This window comes from Brettanomyces bruxellensis, chromosome 8 (genome assembly GCF_011074885.1).
Source record: "Brettanomyces bruxellensis chromosome 8, complete sequence".
NCBI classification, from domain to species: Eukaryota; Fungi; Ascomycota; class Pichiomycetes; order Pichiales; family Pichiaceae; genus Brettanomyces; species Brettanomyces bruxellensis.
In genome coordinates this window covers 2,283,314-2,303,971 of record NC_054689.1, presented here as the reverse complement: position 1 = coordinate 2,303,971, position 20,658 = coordinate 2,283,314, and the positions used below count along the sequence as shown (strand labels likewise).

General features: G+C 38.8%; 8 protein-coding genes across 8 annotated transcripts; 4 read left to right on the top strand and 4 right to left on the bottom strand.

Annotated features, from left to right (window-relative positions):
• Positions 1 to 1,504: 1,504 nt before the first annotated feature.
• BRETT_001227 (uncharacterized protein) lies at positions 1,505 to 3,139 on the bottom strand (the record flags this gene model as incomplete). Its single annotated transcript, XM_041279782.1, has 1 exon — positions 1,505 to 3,139. One exon carries the CDS (start codon positions 3,137 to 3,139, stop codon positions 1,505 to 1,507), a length of 1,635 nt encoding a protein of 544 aa, XP_041137996.1.
• An 867-nt stretch (positions 3,140 to 4,006) lies between these two features.
• Positions 4,007 to 6,556, top strand: BRETT_001226 (uncharacterized protein; the record flags this gene model as incomplete). Its single annotated transcript, XM_041279781.1, has 1 exon — positions 4,007 to 6,556. One exon carries the CDS (start codon positions 4,007 to 4,009, stop codon positions 6,554 to 6,556), a length of 2,550 nt encoding a protein of 849 aa, XP_041137995.1.
• Positions 6,557 to 8,111: 1,555 nt separating this feature from the next.
• Positions 8,112 to 9,779, top strand: BRETT_001225 (uncharacterized protein; the record flags this gene model as incomplete). Its single annotated transcript, XM_041279780.1, has 1 exon — positions 8,112 to 9,779. The coding sequence occupies one exon, from the start codon at positions 8,112 to 8,114 to the stop codon at positions 9,777 to 9,779; it is 1,668 nt and encodes a 555-aa protein (XP_041137994.1).
• A 380-nt stretch (positions 9,780 to 10,159) lies between these two features.
• Positions 10,160 to 11,236, top strand: BRETT_001224 (uncharacterized protein; the record flags this gene model as incomplete). Its single annotated transcript, XM_041279779.1, has 1 exon — positions 10,160 to 11,236. One exon carries the CDS (start codon positions 10,160 to 10,162, stop codon positions 11,234 to 11,236), a length of 1,077 nt encoding a protein of 358 aa, XP_041137993.1.
• Positions 11,237 to 11,352: 116 nt separating this feature from the next.
• On the bottom strand, positions 11,353 to 12,720 carry ESA1 (Histone acetyltransferase; the record flags this gene model as incomplete). The annotated part of the gene is made up of 1 exon (XM_041279778.1): positions 11,353 to 12,720. One exon carries the CDS (start codon positions 12,718 to 12,720, stop codon positions 11,353 to 11,355), a length of 1,368 nt encoding a protein of 455 aa, XP_041137992.1.
• A 1,585-nt stretch (positions 12,721 to 14,305) lies between these two features.
• BRETT_001222 (uncharacterized protein) lies at positions 14,306 to 15,589 on the top strand (the record flags this gene model as incomplete). Its single annotated transcript, XM_041279777.1, has 1 exon — positions 14,306 to 15,589. The coding sequence occupies one exon, from the start codon at positions 14,306 to 14,308 to the stop codon at positions 15,587 to 15,589; it is 1,284 nt and encodes a 427-aa protein (XP_041137991.1).
• Positions 15,590 to 15,775: 186 nt separating this feature from the next.
• BRETT_001221 (uncharacterized protein) lies at positions 15,776 to 17,089 on the bottom strand (the record flags this gene model as incomplete). Its single annotated transcript, XM_041279776.1, has 1 exon — positions 15,776 to 17,089. The coding sequence occupies one exon, from the start codon at positions 17,087 to 17,089 to the stop codon at positions 15,776 to 15,778; it is 1,314 nt and encodes a 437-aa protein (XP_041137990.1).
• Positions 17,090 to 18,210: 1,121 nt separating this feature from the next.
• On the bottom strand, positions 18,211 to 20,604 carry BRETT_001220 (uncharacterized protein; the record flags this gene model as incomplete). The annotated part of the gene is made up of 1 exon (XM_041279775.1): positions 18,211 to 20,604. One exon carries the CDS (start codon positions 20,602 to 20,604, stop codon positions 18,211 to 18,213), a length of 2,394 nt encoding a protein of 797 aa, XP_041137989.1.
• Positions 20,605 to 20,658: the final 54 nt, after the last annotated feature.

Sequence of the window (20,658 nt, the reverse complement as noted above, 5' to 3'; positions counted from 1 at the left end):
ATAATAAATGCCTTATGTGCATGAAAGGGCGAAGCAAATATTTCGGAAATATTGGGGAAGGTAAAAATAAAACAAGGGTAGAAAAGCCAAGAAATGTACCATTTGGTTGAATGCCAGACCTGAACAATCGGAAATATCTTGAGATGATGAAGGCAATAACAATCGGCAACAATCGTGGCTGGGACGAACAGTAGTATTTTTCTTATTAATGATATTGTAAGTTTTTTTTTTTTGAATTAATGAAATACTGCCATGACGAATTGTTTCGCTTTCCCTATTTCTGTCCCCTCTTTTATTTTACGCTTATTGTATTCTCATTTTTGCATATCAAGCCACGTTCCAAAATTCGAGTAATAGCACTACATTTACCGAATAGGCTCATCCGCGGCATTTTTCTGTTTCATCCTGATTTGAGAGAGATCTTATCTTCAGCCTACGTAGGCTTTAAAAATCACTACACTATATCAATGCGTGCCTCAATTTTATATATATAGATGCCTAAATTTATATTTACATAAAAATAAACATCGACTACTGGCAATATCATATTCTTTTCTAAAAAAAGATCAAAGAAATTCTGCCTATCAGAAGTTCAGGTATCAGAATTTGTAAGAGGCATAATTTGGATCACCCCTTCTTGCTTTTCTTCCAAAAAGAAAATTAAATTTCTTGGCAGGGTTCAGCGCTTACAGGGGTCTCAGACAATATTTTTTTTACATACCGTGGAAAGCAATCGCGGGATCTATTTTTATGTGATTTGCGTTCGGTCTTAGTTTCGGCAACCGCACACCTGGCAACCCCTAGGATTGGGGAAAAAAAAGTCTTGGCAACCCCCACCGTGACTTCTTATGCACTGATCCGCAAATAAAAAAATCGTTTCCACGCGGCAAGAAAAATAAATTGAGTGAAGCAACTACTTCTAAAAACAGTTGGTTTGGAGGTTTACGGTTACATCATAATTTCTTAATTTCATACAATAAATTTTAGCACCTTTTTTTAGCAGACCTTCCGACACCACCGAATTCCTTACCAATAGATCAGTAAGGCCCTCCTTCACAATAAAATCTCTCACAAAGGTCATCGATCTTTTTAATGACCTCATTTTTCTGTGAAATGTTCGGTTTTCAACGTTCGTGGTCTTGTTATGGTCAGCGTGTAATTAGTAAACGTTTTCATCCCGGTATTAAACGGGTTCAAAACTATAATCATAAATTTTCTTTCTTCATACTATATCTCCCTGCAAATATGGCATAAATTACGCTTTATTTCAGTATCGGTTCACTTCGATGTGTTTGGACAATTAAAATTAAACAACCACCTTACGGTATTTTTTTTGCTGCTTCCGCATTTCCGGTAATGCATCATCACACCACCCGCTACAGTTTCCTATTCATCACAATTAATAACGATATCATTTGTTTTATATACTCCGAGAAGAGATAGAACATTAGTGTAACAACTGTATATATATATTTTTTATATATCGTTTATGTAATTTTATTCCTCAGTTCTCTGGTGTCTGAATCTTCATTAAAACTTCAGGATAATTTCTAAGGATTTCATTAAAGTCATCTGGATAACTAACTTGGAAAACTTCTGGATCCTTAGCCAAGCATAGGAAGAATGTGGCAGTCCCGGAGGTGATCACTGTGGAAATAACATTGCAAATTTGCAATGCAACAACAAATGAAAATGCCACCACTGGTGCATAATAAGATCCGTCAGAATTATAAGCCGGCTTTGTACTTCTCAAATACAGGTATGATGCAAATGCAGCAAGAAAGCCTGCGAAGAAACTATAGATACCGAGGGCAGTATCAATAATGCAATCATTGATCAATGCATCGAATCCCTTGTATTTAAAGATATGGTAAGTGTCCCGAGCGGATTTCAAGTAGCTTTTACCGTACAAAGCAATGTAAGAGTAAGCATAATGGTTGAAATAACGGACACACCAGTCAAGAACGTAAGCAAATGCATCCACAAGCAGAAGAATGCAATATGCCCAGCCATTTCCGTCTCCTAATGCTTGCATTTTCGCAATATTAATTAATTGCCTCAAGAGCTGGATAAGGGAGACGATTAACGATCCAAAACAGATCGATCCAAAGCAGAAAGTCATAGCCCTTCTGAAAGATCCCAAAGCTGGATGCTTGGGAGTCCCGGCATCGGATTTGGAGAGGTAATACCAAGTACCGTAGATACCACTCAAAGTAACGTGAATGGTTGTTCTCATAACTTCCGTAATGTAGTAACCAGAATAGAACACATAAACAAGAAGACCAATTAATTTCGATTGGCTGTATTGGGCCGAGTTGCTCTGATCACCCCATTTTGTATAAACGGCGACAATTGTGATCACAAACAAAAATGAAAATGCACCAATTATGATCATACCCAGGACTGCAACAATATAACAGCTCTTGAACTGAGTAGAGACATTAACAACAATTCGAAGGACCGATGCACTAAATGGAATCCGACTGCGCATTGACCAATAGCAGAAGCCGAAAAATACGGCCATTATCACAAAGACGATTCCTGCCGAATAGTAGCCGACTGACAAGTAATAAATGGCAGTAGCAAGGCCAAAGAGAAAGTTGCAAATTAAACCAATGATTAAGAACATCCGAGCAGAATACCTGGCAAGAACAAGCATAAGAATAGAAAGAACAAGGGCCACTGCAACAACAATGCAGAAGCCAATCATGGTGTTACTATTCAATGTGACGATGTTTGAGCTACCATGTATTCCAGAACCTTCATACGATGAGTGTAGGTGATAATACCTAATTGCGATCACGGCAACAACTATGAACCCAGCTGTCGATGCAAGAAACCAAAATGTGAATGGGATGTCGTTATATTTTGGCTTTCTCACTTTAAATGCGTCATCAAACTCCTCCTGTCCTGCTTCTGGAGGAGGTGGAGCTTCGAAATTATATTTTTCATCGTTTGCATTGGATCCATTAAACCGTCCAAACGATTGTTGGTTTGATGTTGTGTTCTGGTTGTAATGACTTCCGTATCCAGATGAAGGTTGAGCATTATAGTTTGGTGAAGGATTTTGAGGTCCAGGTTGTTGGTATTCCTCATAGTCAGGAGGCGGCATTGCCGGTCGTTGATATTGGTATGACATCCTAATAGCTGAGAGAGTTTCTGTTTATCGATCTCAATCGATTAACAAGTGGGGCTTTCCAGTATTCTCTTTATTGATGAAATTGGTAAAAAAAAAACTATGAATAATAAGAGAGAAAGTTAAGAATACAACGTGAAGAACAATTTCGGTGGGTAAATTAACCACAAAAATTTAACCACGTACTATTTTTAACAATAGAAAATTGTGACCGCGGGGCTGCTAAAGAAGGGTCCCAGAAAAAGTTAAAAATAATCATTGAGTCGAGCACAATAGCAACTCAAGGTTTAAGAAGGCAGGCAGGTCAGGGACTAAATTATATGTGTATGTTAGAGAAAGAAATCTTACGGATGCAAACAATAAGCCCTTTGTTCAGGATTCTGGGACTACCCGCCACAATTCAGTTTTGTATTCTGGGAAATTGGGGACCGTTTTGTTTGCCTAGAAATTTGATCAAAGCAATTTGTTTTAAGCTCCAAGTGGTATACAACCTGTTGCGTTCCAGAACCAAAATTACTACATTTTAGTATTTTTTTTTTTTGAAAGTAATTGCACGTCCGTGCTTTTTTGTTTATTTATCACAATTTTAATCCCTAACGATATATGCTTGAATTGCATACAGTTCAGCAGCTTTATATTAAATGGTATTAATGTAGTCCTCCTCGCTCGATAATGTAGATTAAGCCAAGAGAGAAAAGTTCGGGCGGAAAAAAATTCAAGAGAAGGAAAAAAAAAAGCTTCTTCGAGCGCTAAAAAAAAGAGGCAGCATTTTGCTTCATATTTTCAATTTTCCTGTAAACACTGTATAACTGCTTCTAACAAGTTCTGCCTCATCTTTGAACACTTAAAGCCAAAAATCTTTAAAGCATAATGGCAGCCAAAAAGGAGGAGGCCATGTTTCGCTCTGCGGAGATGAGTATGGTCCAATTGTACATTCCAGCTGAAATCGGAAGAGAAACGTTATTCTCGTTGGGAAGACTTGGACTTGTCGAATTTAGAGATCTAAACAAGAAGGTCAACGAATTCCAGCGTTCGTTTGTTGATGAGATCCGTAGATTGGATAATGTTGAGCGTCAATATCGCTTTTTAAAGTCTGCTATGGACAAACGTGGAATCATAGTGCCTGAGATTCTTGTTGAAGACTATGACGTTAAGCATCGTGAAATTATGAGCACCTCTCAGTTGGACGAAGCTTGCTCTAATGCTCAGATTCTTGAGGATAGAATCACTGAGCTCTCAGAAGCTTCCGAGGATATGTTGAAAAAGCAGACAGACTTGAAGCAATACCAGCAAGTTCTTAATCGTACAGATGCGTACTTTGACCGTTCGTACTCTGCAGATCTGATGGGTCTTTCTGGAAATGATGCCAACTTGGTTGATGGTGATGTAATCGGTGAATCACAATTGCACTCGGTTTCCAATTTTGTGACCGGTGTTATTTCAAGGGCCAAGATTCCGATATTGGAAAAAATCTTGTGGCGTGTCTTGAGAGGTAACTTGTTCATGAAGTCATCCGAGATCGACCAAAAGATCTTCGATGCAGGTTCAAAGGCATTCATCGACAAGAACTGCTTTGTCATTTTTTCGCACGGTGAGATTGTTCTTTCCAGAATCCGCAAGATCTGTGAGTCTTTGGGTGCAGATCTATACTTTGTTGATCCAGATCATAAGAAACGCCAGGATCAAAAGGTGGACATTCGTCACAAGTTGAGTGACGTCACTACGGTTTTAGAAGGTACCGACAGGACTTTGGAGACCGAACTAAGAGTGGTGGCACCTGAGTTAGATTCGTGGTGGAAGCAGATCAAGCTTGAAAAGTCGGTTTATAAGGCAATGAATGACTGCTACTATGATTTGAACAGGAAGTGCTTAATTGCTGAAGGATGGGTTCCCAATGCAGAGATCTCCGTCATCCAGAGATCGTTGGACGCAATTTCAGCAAGGTATTCGGGTAATAATAGTTTGAGAAGAATTGCCTCACACAGTGTAAGCCAAGCTGATTCCGATAACTCTATTCCTATTATCATGAACACCATTGAAACAAATAGAAAGCCGCCTACATACTTCAAGACTAATAAGTTTACTGAGGCTTTCCAAGCTTTGTGTGATTCTTATGGCACTGCCACCTACCGGGAGGTCAATGCCGGACTTCCAACTATTGCAACTTTCCCATTTATTTTCGCAATCATGTTTGGTGACTTGGGTCACGGCTTTCTCATGTTTCTAGCAGCTTTGGTTTTGGTTCTTAAGGAGAAAGAAATTTCCAGGATCAAAAGAGATGAAATATTTGACATGGCATACTATGGAAGATACATGGTCCTCATGATGGGTCTATGTTCCATGTATACAGGATTTATCTACAATGATGCATTTTCGATGTCTCTTTCCATCTTCAAATCTGGCTGGTCATGGCCTTCAAGCTGGAAACTTGGAGAGTCAATCGTGGGACATCAAACTGGTGTTTATCCAATCGGTTTCGATCCCATATGGCATGGAGCAGAGAATTCACTTCTCTTTGCTAATTCATACAAGATGAAGCTCTCAATTCTCATGGGTTTCATTCACATGTCATACTCGTACGTGTTCTCGCTTGTGAATGCAATTTACTTCAAGAGGCCAATAGATATCATTGGAAAATTCATTCCGGGTTTCATCTTCATGCACGGAATCTTTGGTTACCTTTGTGTCTGTATTGTTTACAAGTGGTCGGTCGATTGGATTGGCATCGGCAAGCCTGCACCAAGTTTGTTGAATATGCTCATCAACATGTTTTTGTCTCCGGGAACCATAGATGATCAGCTTTATCCCGGCCAAGCATCCGTTCAGGTTACATTGCTTCTGTTGGCATTGATATGTGTTCCTTGTCTTCTTCTCATCAAGCCATTGTGGTACAAGCATGTCCAAGATAGGAAATTGTCTGCCTACCACAGTATCAGCTCGTCTTCCGAAGCTGCAGAAGGCGCTCCAAATACATCTTCCACTCAAAATGAAAATTTACTTGCTAACCTTAACATTGATGACGATGAGCCTGTTGAACCGGAAGCATTTGGAGATGTTATGATTAACCAGGTTATCTACACTATCGAGTTCTGTCTTAATTGTGTCTCTCACACTGCCTCGTACCTTCGTTTGTGGGCTTTATCATTGGCACATTCACAGCTTTCCAGTGTTTTATGGAGTATGACCATTGGGGCAAGCTTCAAGTTCTCCGGCTTGTTTGGCGCCATATTTATCTTCATTATGTTTGCTCTTTGGTTCATTTTAACCGTTTGTATCTTGGTTGTCATGGAGGGTACCTCAGCCATGCTTCATGCCTTGAGATTGCATTGGGTGGAAGCTATGTCGAAATACTTTGAAGGTGAAGGTGTTCCTTACAAGCCATTTTCGTTCATTTCCGTCTTGACCCCTGATCAGGCATAAACGGCTTACGCAGTTAACTTGTGTATTCTTTTTCTTTATTTTAATTATTGTGTTTTCATCCTAGATTTACCATTTTCATCTCATAATCTCAAAGTTTCTGTCATTTTACCGTCTGGTACATTATCATACTAATTGTGTTCCTATTTACAACGTGCCCCAAAATTATTTGTGAATAGAATTAAAAGACCTCAAGTTCTTCATTTACCAATTGTGATTACAGCCACAGCCAAGAAGCATCCTTGTTAGGGCACCTTAGTTATTGTTGGGAAAATTAGCGCCTATGTACTTTTTATGAGTGATATGCTTCCGCCTAGTATTTTTTTTTATATTTTATTTTTTCTTTCTTCCACCCCTAGTTCTCATGTTATTGTTCACCGCTCCCCGAATAGCCTAATTTAGAATCTCTTTCCCTTATTGCCAAAATTTCCTCTACGTCGGAATCGCTTTCGGATTTGGTAACTCTAGTATCTAAAAACTACATCCAATACAAACCGAGAATAAGTCGGATACAGGTCTCCCTCTCCTTTAATTTGAGGCTGAACGAGGTAATGTATTGGAAATGTGCTTCATCTAAGTTTGAATTATCAGAAGTATGGGGTAGTCGTACAGCGACTTCACCCCTGGTATTTACGAACGGGTTTCAACAATACAATAAATTTAGTCTACTGCTCTCTGTGCCAATTTCCGGAAGCATTCATTACATCACCTTCCTTAATACATAATATCTCGTCCGTGTATCCGGATTGAATATAAATCTAAAACGTCAACTAATTGGATTGACCACTCACAAAAAATGGAAATAGACCTGATAATTAAAAAAAAATAAAACGATAAAGAGATGCTGCGTCGTCAGGAAGAATTTAGGTTCTTAAAAACAAATATGAATAGCTTGATGCACATGTGTGACCGTTATGATAAGCGATAAAACAGCAAAGAAACATATAACAGTGAATTAATGACAGGCTCCATATAATGCAGTAGTATCTAGCCCCGGGCGTCAACAATATTTACCGTTGGTGTTGATTTGCATTTTATTCTGTCTTATCAATATTCCAAGTGGATTTTGCGTCTTCCAGGAAAAAGTAGATAAGCGATTTTGCTTGCCTCAATTGGGTAAGCGGTAGTCATTTGGCTTATCTGCAATAATATTTTTTTTACCATTCCGAGCTGTATTGTTATCTGTTTGCGTGTTGCCATTATGTCTGCTATGGGTGACGTAAAACTATACCTGCGGCATTCTGCATCATTAATAAATCCTTTATCTCATTGATATCTAAGATGTGGTGGTAATGAAAGCGCTTAAAGGGAAAAATAGGAAGTTTGAATCTTGTTCGCCTAAACTTGACTGTTTAGGAGTGCATGGAGGCTTGTTCGATTTCATTCTTTTGCTCCCGTCTGTAAACTCTTGTCAGAGTCAAGGTCCAACACATTTATAAGGAATATTGAATCCATCTTTCCACACTTCCTGTTGGTGTCTGTATTTTATTGAAGGGACTTTTTTTTTTTCCTAAAATAAATCTTCTTTGAAGTGTCACCACCATCACATAGTCACAAAATGCCATTGAATCCTATTGAATCGATCAGAAGTCCTATTAGGACACGAATATCTGCCATCAAGTCAACACAGTCTGTAATCCGAAATATCAATGCCAAAAATGTCGTGGGAGATGAAAAGTTACTTGCCGAGATTGGATACAAACAGGAGTTGAAAAGAACGTTCTCTACTTGGCAAGAGTTTGGTATTGCCTATTCTATTATGGGCTTGCTTCCCTCAATTTCGTCTTTGACAGGTACAGGATACACGGCTGGTCCCGCTGGATTCTTGTGGTCTTGGTTTGTTTCGTCAATCTTCATTCTCTCTGTTGGTATTTCGATGTCAGAGCTAGCCTCTGCCATTCCTACTTCTGGTGGTTTGTATTACTGGACTTTCTACTATGCACCAGAAAACTACAGAGTCCCCATCTCTTTCGTTATTGGTCTTTCCAACTCCATGGCCTTGTGTGCAGGATTGGTGTCTATTGCTTACGGAAATTCGGAGGAGATCCTTGCTGCTGTTTACCTCACCAAGGATGGTGACTTCGACATCACTAGAGGTAAAATTTATGGCGTCTTTGCAGCATGTGTCCTGGCCCAAGCCATATGTACTTGCCTTTCTTCAAAGCATGTTGCCTGGCTCCAAACCGTCTCTGCTATTGCCAACACAGGTTTGATTGTCATCTACCTTATAGCGTTGCCTGTGGGAACATCCAAGAATCTTCACCATTTCAACAGTGCTAAAACCATCTTTGTTGAAGTTCAGAATTACTCCAATTGGCCCATAGGGTTCCAGTTTGTATTATCCATGATGACTGCAGTGTGGACTATCGGAGCATTTGACTCGTGTGTCCATATGTCCGAGGAGGCCCGTAATGCCTCGTTTGGTGTTCCCATCGGTATCACCGGTTCCATCTCCTTCTGTGGTGTAGTTGGCTTTTTCATCATCCTCTGTACGAATGCTTGCATTAAGAAGGATCAGATTGAATCGATCCTCAATACCGATACTGGATTCCCAATGGCACAGATCATTTACGACTCTTTGGGACGTAAATGGGCCATCGCATTGATGTCTTTAATGTCTGTTTGTCAATGGCTCATGGGCTCTTCCATTCTCACTGCCCTTTCTCGTCAAGTGTGGGCTTTTGCACGTGACAATGGTCTTCCATTTGCCAGCTTTGTCAAGGTCGTTGATAAAAGATTGAAAGTTCCAATTAGAGCTGTTTTCTTTGCCTCCAGTGTTGGATTAATCCTCGGATGTCTTTGTCTAGCTGGTTCTGCTGCATCTAATGCACTTTTCTCACTTGGTGTTTCCGGAAATTATTTGGCCTGGTGCACACCTATTTTCCTCCGTTTAACATCCGGTAAACGTCGCTTTAACCCAGGTGCTTTCTATTTGGGCCACCTGTGGTCCCAGGTTAATTCCTGGATTACTTGTTTGTGGGGTTTGTTCATTATCTGCATTTGTATGTTCCCATCCTCTATTGGTGTTACCAAAGATACCATGAACTATACATGTGCCATTTCTTGTGGTGTCTGGCTTTTGTCTGCCGTCTACTACTACGTGTATAAGTACAAATATTTCCATGGTCCTTGCTCCAACCTATCACCAGAGGATGCTCTCGATGTTGATGATGCTGTTCCTGTCTATCAGGAAAAAAATGAGGATCTTGAGCAAAAGGAGGACTGATGACCAACCGTAGTGGAAAATTAGAGTTGGGGTGTGCCTCATATATTCATCTGATTTTGTTTTAGTTTGTTTTTAAAAATTATATAGTCTTGAGAATACTAAAAGCAAGTATTTTCGAATGATAACAATTTTGTATTTTATTGGAGTGGTGACGTGACGCTCTGTAGATAGCGATAAATTTGGTATTTTTAGTATCGGCAGCCGTCTTCAAAACGAAAAAAAAAAAAAAAAAAAAAAGTGAAACAATAGCGATAGAATAAATGTTTTATATAATCTTGGCATGTCAGGTGTTTGCTTATGCAAACAAACGCTTTCAAAAGTTTTCATGTATCCTTTATTGCTGAATAATTTAAACACACGAGCTAATTTGCATTTATCAAATGGTTGAACAGTATATAGAGCCAGTTAAACGTCTAAGAACGGAGGCGGATTTAGACAAATTTGAAAAGTCCGAAACTTTTGGCAATATTTTGAACTTTGTCATTCGACTTGCAACCTCAGTCCATGGTTTAGAACTTACAGACAAAAGCATACCTGTCGATAGTAAAATAGATGGCGTCTTAAAGTTGTTTGATGAGATCGATCAAATTTCAGAGGCCCATCCTATTAAAACAGAGACTACAAGCCGATTTGGTAAAGTTGAATTCAAAGATTTCTTCGATGAATTGAGAGAGAAAGCAACAGATTTGATACATGAGCACTTGCAGCTACATTATGATTCGAACAATGATTACGCAACTGAACTTCGAGTGTATTTAATCAATTCATTCGGTGATCGGGAAAGAATCGATTATGGTTCAGGACATGAACTTAACTTCCTTTGCTTTTTATACTCTCTTGATCATCTTTCCTACTTCCAATCCAGAGATTATGACAAGTCCATAGTATTGAAATTATTTGCAAGATATATGAAGACAATGAGAGCATTGGAACTGAAATATTGGCTTGAACCCGCGGGATCTCACGGAGTTTGGGGTTTGGATGATTTCCATTTTCTCCCATTTCTTTTCGGAGCAGCACAACTTTCCCCATTTAGAAGGCCAAGACCTTTGAGCATTCACAATAAGGATTATGTTGCGGAGTTTAAGGACAAGTATCTATACTTTAGTTGTGTTGATTTCATCAACAAGACTAAGACAGGTGCCGTTTCTTTGAGAGAAAGCTCCCCGATGCTTGATGACATAAGTGGAGTCAAGACATGGAAGAAAATCGAGGAAGGTATGATAAAAATGTACAAGGCCGAGGTTCTGTCGAAATTACCTGTTGTTCAACACTTTTTCTTCGGTACAATACTTCCATGCCCAGATGGAGTGCCTCCACACTCTGAAGAGGAATGTGTTCACACACATGAAATACACTCAACATGGGGTGATTTTTGTGGTATAAAGATTCCAAGTGCAGCTGCTGCAAGTCTTGCAGAACGTAATAAGCATCAGGCGCATTCAATTGCCCAGTAGAATTGTCACTAGTATTCACTTTATAAACATTCGGACAGTTTCTCTGACTAATAATCTCGACTCTTTTCTTTTACCTACTTTCTTTTATTGATATGATTAAAATATACAGTAAATTGCTACCATCCAAATCTTAACTGCGCAGCAGTAAAAACAGGAGGTTTCCAAACTAGTTTCGAGGCATCTATTGTGTGTCTCTTCTTCTTCCGTAGCCTGTTATATGTATTTATGACCTGATCGCTTAGGCATATTATATGCTGCCCCTTGTAATATTTTAGCATGTTCAAGATCTGTAGAGTGTGTAAGATATCTGTTGTTGTCATTGACGTCATTTGTGAGATCTCGTCTATACTAATCTCCGAAACGTGGTTCTCAATAAGCAGCCTAGATATCGTCTCTGTCCAATAGGCTCTATACGAAAGTAAACCAAGATCGGAAAGAGGTTTTTCCGGTGACCCGACTTTTCCCTCCATTTTGGAAAGTTCGTACGAAAATTGAATCAACAACTTACCATATCCATGTCTCTGATACATCGGAAGAGTCAAAATACAGGCAACATTGTAACCATCGGCACTCTCTTTTTCCTTGGAAAAGTACCCCACTAGATGATATCCGTACTCATCCCTTCTTGTCATACAGTAGAAAAGAAATGGGTCAACATCATAGTAAACAGTCTTATGGTCCAAGAAAAGCTTGGACATCAAACAAAGATTTCTGCACCATGTTGTCTGTTTCTTCCCATCTATTTCAAAGAACGAAACGTAGTCATCCCTGTAAATTTCATTTCCCGGAGGATGTCTCAAAGTTGACTTCGATCTGAAGCGCTCAAACTGTTTCTTAGACCCAAAGAAGTTTAATGTGAAATCGTCTATGTAGAGAATTCCCTTCTCGGTGAATTCCACTGGATATGGGGAGAAATACCATGGTTCAACTTCATGCTTCCCTATAAAGACTTTACTGAAATTTCTCATCCTTGCCGTTACATGAACATCTCCTTGAATCATCGAGCCACTAGTACGAAGTCTTTTAATAGCATCTGCTCTACTCAGTTGATCCTCTTTCCTTACTATACCCTGGACGTTAAGGTGGTCTAGGTCAACTTCATCATCCTCCAAAGACTGACCCTTATCATTATCTGTATCTTTAGTACTTTTTTTCTTCTTTTGTTTCTTCTTTTTGTGCTTTTTATCCTGTTTCTCCTGTGGTTTCGGCATATACAACGGTCGATGAGTATCGATTTTCTTGAATGGTATTAGTTCATCCAATCTCTTGTTGTACAGCACATAATGAACATAATATAGCATTCTCTCATGCTTCAGCTGGCTCCCTAGAACCTCTGCCAAAATGTATTTCCCGTTTTTCTCTGCGTATACTTGACATCCTGATATCAATTGTGACTCTGTAAAGAACTCTTCTTTCGATGGTTCAGGAGCCGTAAGTCTTTGAATCTGCTCCTGATCGGGCCCTGAATCTTCTGAATCAGACATAACAAAACTTTGTCTTCTCTTGAGGAAAACCTTGGTACCTGAAAAGATTTGATGCCTAGTGAGGGGGAAACTTTCTTGAATTGAATGCTTTTTTTTTATCAGTTAGTGCGAAAGGTTTACGTAACTTCGAGTTGCCCTATTTTACATCCTTACACGGAAATAACAAACCTGGTCCTCTACTCATCGATGACTTCCAAATTCATCTATCCGGGAGTATCTTCCATACTCAGGTTTAAATCGAGGCTTTGCAGTAAACACATATTGTTGAAAAATGATATACTTTTATTTTTGCGTTATTTATTATTTGGTGGAAGGCAAACGTTCGATCACGTGACTCTTAAATGTGGGAAATGACAAATTGGAGAGTTGTAGAAAATAAAGCATACATTTTCATGCTTTCAAATATTTCCTAAGTAAAATAAATCGTATGTTTTTTACTAACAGAAAAACTCAAAAATGATATTTTCTCAAATGATTAAAGCATGACAACTTACCTTTAAGTCAGACAAATAAAAAAAGACTAAATAAATTAAAATAATAGATTACTCAATAAACCTCTTCTTCGCAATTCAAAGAATCCTCTTTCCTTTTATATTTTATTAATTTTGACACTTTTTTTCTTAAAATATTCTTTTCATACATTCATACAAACATAGTTTAGAAATATATATTAAAAACTATGAAGAAAGTGGAAATTTACTTGAATATATAATTGCTCATAAAAAATCCTTTATTTAGCGCGCGAGCTGCCGAATACGGCCAACTCAGTAAAATAATTAATTGGTCAACACGATATTTAATCAAAACTCTTACACTAAATTTTTTCTTTCAGAGCAATCAAAAAGGAAGATGACACATCTTTCAAGGAAAGCATACTGATTTATTAATGGAAAACCAAAAAGTTATAACTACGAACTGAAGGGATATCTACCCTAATTCAAAAACCCAAGGGCAATATTCACACATTACAATATATGTGGGTGTTTTCAGTTGCTGGTGTATCGAATATATAGGATTACTGATCACTGTCAGTAAAATTGTGGCCCCAATTGACTTGTACACAAATGCATATAAAGAAATAAAAACAATCCTTTGAATGCTTCCCCATCAAAAACAAGAAACAAAAGTAGTGCTTTTTGAATGATCAAGGAAAGTAAACATATTGTTGAATTTTGGAATGGGGTAATTCTCGACCTCTTTCTTATAAGTCAATGCATTTCTGGCTAATCATGTATTTATTATTCTTAGACTTCGTTACGCTTCCTTTTGCAGTAATGGAGTAGTTGGGACCACACAGGAAAATTTTTTTGCGACGAATTAAGTTTCTTCAATGAGAGCGACACTCAAAGTACCGCGAAAACTAACTTTTTCTTTGAATTAAGGATTACTTGCGTCCACTCCTTTTTTTTCCCATTTTCCAGCGTTTTCCAATCCTTTTTTTTGTACTTTCAAATTTATTCCGATTTATAGTACGACTTTACAAGCAAACGACCATTTTATCTTCAAATACTGATTATAATTGGTTGATATTAAGTCTAAGCTAAGGATCTGCTGATTTTGTTCCTTCAAGGAGAAAAAAAAGAGAATGCCATCACTCAGCCTTTATCCTCTTCCAGATTTGAACAGCTATGATATTTCACCTGTAACCGGATTTCTTCCAGAACGACAGCCACTTGAAAGGTTACCATCCTATTTTGATTTATGGGAGAATTTGGTTAGCAATATTGTTGAACTATTGAAACAACGAGAATTTCGTTTGTCAGTGAATAAAATGCCATTACTCTCTTGTGACCGATTAAAAGATGATAGAGCGTATAGGAGGGCGTATTCAGTTTTGGGATATATTGCTCATGCATATATCTGGGCTGATGAAGCTTATGTGAATCGGCTACCAACACAATTGGCAAAGCCATGGGTAGAGGTTTCTGATTATTTAGGATTATTGCCCATTGCCTCATACTCTGGGCTAATACTTTGGAACTGGAAATTTGTCAATTCTAAACACCCTCAGACAATATCATCATTCGAGCCTGGAAATATTGAGATATTAAATACTTTTACCGGCTCGTCAAATGAGTGCTGGTTTTATCTACTCAGTATTTACTTTGAGTATGTTGGTGCCCCATGCATTACGACCGGATTAAAAGCAATCGAATATGCGCGTAAGGACAATCCTAGAAAAGTCATCCAGAACATCAACACCCTAACAAAACAAATTGAGGTTTTAAAAAAATTGCTTACGAGAATGCATGAACATTGTGATCCTTCATTTTTCTATACGAAGTTAAGACCATTCCTGGCTGGTTGGAAAAATATGAAAAATGCAGGATTGGAAGGTGTTTACTACGGTGACTCCTCCAAAATATTGAGGGTCTATTCGGGAGGATCAAATGCCCAATCTTCTTTAATTCAAACATTGGATCTTATTCTCAACATTAAACACAAGCCATGTTGTGGTGGACATAAAAGTAAGGAAAACGATTCCTTTTCTAATGAAATGAAAAAATATATGCCTAGGAAACACAGGGATTTCTTAAATCATCTTTCCAAGGTGAATTTGCTTAGGGACTATGCTTTAAATAATGCGGAAACTTGCCCAGAATTATTACGTGCATACAATTCCGCGGTGACCATGATGAAACAATTTAGAGATGGTCACATCCAACTTGTTACAAGATACATTATTATTCAGGCAAGAAATGCACAAAAGTGTACATTGCCAAATTCTAAAACTCCAAAGATTGGATTGGCTAATGCTAAGTTCCAAAAATCTAGCGAATTAAGGGGTACAGGTGGTACCGAATTAATTCCATTTCTTAAGCGGTGCAGAGATGAGACTGAAAATTCACTTGCAGGTTCTATCAATTGATGCTTTTTTTTTCTTTGCGACGTTTTATTCTATATTTATCCGCTGTCTATCACATTTACCTTATTTTACTTACATTGGCACTAGACCAAAAACGTCTAATACTTACGTTTTATGTTATTATTATTATTATTGCATTTAAGCCTACCCGGGTAAACAAAACCTTCCTAGAATCGGCAGTAACGACGGTCAACTAGTTGGCGATTCCACGTTAAGAGCTCCAGTACGATCATAGAAACTTCTGTTTCTAATATAACCATCAAGCTTCCTGTAATTCTTAGCCAAAGCTCTCCCTATCTGAATTCTCTCCTTTAAGAGTGTAGCAGTAACCTGATCATCAGGTGCTTCAATCCACTCAATGGTTTTGTCAATAAAGCTATCGGTAAGTTCTTTACGCTCATCCTCCAAAGCTTTCTTCTTTTCCTGGTCGTTGTACAAGTGACCATTTTCTGAAGGTGTAGGGTCCAAATAATGCCATTCGTAATCATCATCTCCTCCAACTTCCTTTGGAATGTTGTCACGCTCTATATACTTCTCCAAATCCTTATCACTGTTTGTGAAAACGATTTTTGAAGCGACAACGGGATCTAGCCAGGTTTTCACGATCTTCCAGATTCCACTGAATATCCAGGGTGCCTTATGAACAAATAAGATTCCAAGAGACTCGGGATAATGCGATTCAAAGCATCTAACTATGTAACTAACTGCACCCCAGTCCATGTTGGCCATTGTCATTTTGGAAAGATTGAAAAGAATATCGCAAGTGTCAATTGGCTCATTCAACATAAGCCTTGCATACTCTATGATCAACATTGTATAAATCTCGACTTCTTCCGGCGTCTGGTCCGAGGAATGATGCTTACGAGCTCTAACCATCGCAATTGGTCTTCCCTTACGATCATGTCCATGTATAATACATTTTCCAAGCTGGAACTGATAAATGACACCAGGCTTATCATTTTCAACACATCCGAGTTCTCCGGAACATAGAATCTTGTCAGGCTTTCCTTCATAGCATCTCCATTTCATGGTATCTGTCATCATCACCAACGACTTGTCAACATCCCATTTCCTTGCTCTAACAAATCGGAGGACAAGATTGTCGGGAGTGTCCTGACGAAGGAAACCCCAAAATGCCTTTTTCATATCATCACTATTTAAACCTTTAAATGCGTAATGTATTCTACCTCCGGCATCTTCTTTCGATGATACATCTGTAGAAGGATGCGATATAACGCGTTCCAATTTTTCAATGGACTCTGTCTTTTTATGTGATTTTCTGAATCTGCCGAACAAGCCCTTACTTTTGGTCGAACTTTCCGTTTTTGCACTTAGAACGGAGTTTGTTGTTGAGCGCCTGGATATTGCACGAGGCTCAGGTAAAGCTAGTTTGTAACCAAAGAAAGTAAGCAAATAAGTCCAAACAAGTTTAAGCTTTTTTTCCTGCTCTTCGGTAAGTGTTTCCACGTGCCCTGGAGCGACTTCCCATTCTTCCGTAGTCATATTTGATTATCCACACGGTATAGGCTTAAATTTAATACTCAAAATGAACAATTGGTGAAAATAGATAACGGCAAAAAGAGCGATATAGTCCCACGGTTCGATTTAACAAAAAAATACTTGGTCTGAGCTCCGAGCGGATATTTTCTAATTAAGCTGCTTTTAAGTTACTAAGGTAACAATCGCAAAAGTTGTGACCAGAATATGACATTTAACGTACAGCCTCTCGGGTTATAAAAACCAATACGGAAAAGCAACTTTTCGAGTTGTAGTTATTTATAAACTGGCCGCGATACGGAGAGTAAGAGATACGAGTGGAAACGAGAAAGAGGACGGAGACGGAGGAGAAAAAAAAATGGAAACTGAAAAAAAAAAAGCCATAAAATCTTCCCGATTGAATATCATGCTAGATCCCGCATCAAGACACTTCGTACCGGCTCTAACGCACTGTGGAGCTTAAAGCGGAACTTGCTGGATCTTCGGTTTGTTGTGCTGAGATGGGGTCGTGCGGACAAAAAAAAAAAAAAAAAAAAAAAAAATTTGCTGCGATATGCCCAACTAAACGATACGAAACATGTGCTATTCTCCCAGAGGACGATCGATTGCTTGAAATAAACGGCTTAAATTTAAACCGAGGATTAATTATTAAACCATGAATTTATATACGGAGGGGCCGAATTCCAGCTTTTATTTTTAATCTTAGTGTATGCAAGCACAACTTTATTGATTAAACTAACTGGCAGATTGCAAAGGCACGTAAAACGAAGCATAATATATTAGGACTCGTTATTATTAGCGGGACACATCATAGATATTGTAATTAATACATCTTGCTGGCGATCCACATAGACAAATGTGGTTATTTCTTTAGAATTAGGATATCCTACTCTATCACATTCAATCCTCTTATCAGCCATTCTCAACGTTACATAATGTGTATATTTGCGGATATCTCGGAAGCTAAGTGATGACAAACGCATAGCGATGCAAAACTATTCGTTTACGAATAAATGTATGACAATATTCGGCAATTCAACATTTTGCAGAGGAAATATGGAAATTATTGGACGAGGAATTTTCATGAAAAATGTACGCATGTTAATATTAAAAATACCATTCTAGCTTTAATCGAGATCAGGTTCCCCTTCTTGGATAAATTTCCTGATAGCAATAGGGTCAACTGCATTATCTGACATCAAACTTAAGCAGGCCACCTTCTGCGAATCCATTATTAACTTCTCTCTTTTGGAATTTTCCAACTGATTTAAAAGAAAGCGTTTTGGAGAATTATCGTTAGCAGCCAGTTCCGAAAGCAGGTATCCAACCATTGAATCTCCTGCTCCAGTAACACTTTTTATTTCATTTGGTGAAATGTCATAGCCTGGAAAATGTTGAATGACAATTCCAAGACCTTGGGCTCCTTCCTGTACTATAGTGAAGACGGCTTCAGTCTTTCTTCCGTCCTTAAAGCTAAAGCTGTAAGGATCAACAATTTTGGCAGCCATCGAGATGTCATCAGTTAAATGAATGCAAAAAACACCATTAGCCCCATCTTTAATGAACATGTTTGGTGCGTATGGAAGAATCCGAAAGGCTTCTTGAAACAGACCATTTTCAATATAGTGCTGTAAATAAGGCAGCTTCGCAGTACACCTTTCTAGCTTATCCCTAAGTTTATCAATCTTAAGCGAATCAATCACAGGAAACCAGGTATCGAGATCCTGGAATTTTGCATTTTCGTGGAAGGACTCAAACACTGTATTTAACTCATTTATAGTGGGGGTGATCATGGTAATCTCATTATCAGGATAACTATGAACAGCGGCCTGGCCTAATTTGTATGCTTTGACCGCGGATGTAGGTTCATATATAAGCTTTGCTGAGTTATCCTTAGAGTATTTTAAAACTGAGTTCATCAATTTCACCGGGATATTAGAATCCATAAGAATATGTGATGGTTTGTGCTCTTGTAACTTTTCTATGGTTGCCTTCTCGGAGAGATGCTCTATAATGTCCATATCTGCACAGGCAACTATTAATTTTCCCGTCTCATCGTGAACAGATGTATACTCTGCCGTATTCTGGTCTTTAAGATTCTGTAAACCTTCAGCAGAAATTCCTAACTTCCCAATTCTTTTGAGAATGGAAGAGCCAGTTAAGTCCTCACCATTTATGGCAGAGATGAATAATGGAGATGCCTTGGTTTTCTGTCTGGTACTTGATGAACAGGCTAATGCCACATTGAAGCCAACTCCTCCAATAGAATGGACCGTTTTACCAGGGTTAGAGTCACCCATCACTACACTGGTGTTCATGCCAATTGAACTTGTTGAATCCATGGCAACGGATCCAATAACCGCAACAGACGAGATACCGAGATTAGTATCTTCATGATCTTTGGTAACATTCTTGGGACTACTACTTGTATTTTTCGTTGCCGCATTAGTATTTGATACGAAGTTCTTATCTGCAGAGGAAACTTTCAACCCTGCATCACTTTTCAACTTGCATAAATTTGCTGCGACACTAGATGCAAAGGCCGCATTGTTCTTCACAAAGGCAACGTTACATTTCACACTTGCCCCATTTGTCATACTGTTGATCCTTCCCAAAAGAAAAGGCGTGAGGTCTTTTCCTCGGACACCCATCTCGTTTGCCTCAGCAAGAGCAGACTCTATCACCTTTTCGATAATTTCCTTTGGCATTGCGATGTCTGAAGGAGCTGGAATGCAAAACACGTATCCATTGTTCAAGTTCATCCCATATTTTCCGTTATATATAACACTGGCAGCATCGGAATGCCTTGCAAAACTGAATGGCGATGGTACCCCGGAGTCTCTAGTGTAAAAGCCAGGTACATTTAAAACATGATGACCCGATGCATTCGGAAATCCCCCATCGTCAAATGTGAAAACAGGTACACCCTTGGTCTCTAGATACTCCATGGTTCGTTGAACATCCAAAATCGATTTCGGACCTGAGCAAATGACGCCAACCGGAGTTTTGGACAATTCATCCAAATCAGCACTGACATCCATTAAGTTATGCGGCCTGGAAACTCCACCTAAGCCACCTGTAGCCATAATATCAATTCCTTGTTGATGTGCTAGAATCATAGTAGCAGCAATTGTCGTTCCGCCACTTAAACCACCACTCATTATCACTGGAATGTCCCTACGTGAAATCTTGTATTTTGGACGCTTTATATCTGCCAAATGTTCGATTTCCTCCAAACTGAGACCAACTGTCGGCCGACCTCGCACAAAGCCAATTGTGGCCGGAACAGCATTACACTTCCTCACCACTGCTTCCACGTTGATAGCCATTTGTACATTAGCAGGATAAGGAAGCCCATGGGTGATAATTGTACTTTCTAAAGCCACCACTGGCTTATTCTCTGCAACAGCTTGCCTCACTTCATCTGAGACTTTTGTAAATTGAGCCACCGAGGAAAATGCCCTAGGTACTAGAGAACGCAAACGGTGTTGTAATTGAATGTGCAAAGTATTGGTAAACATGTTGGTATTAATGCTTGATTCGGATAAAAAAGGCTACTGTAAAGAGTAGTAAAG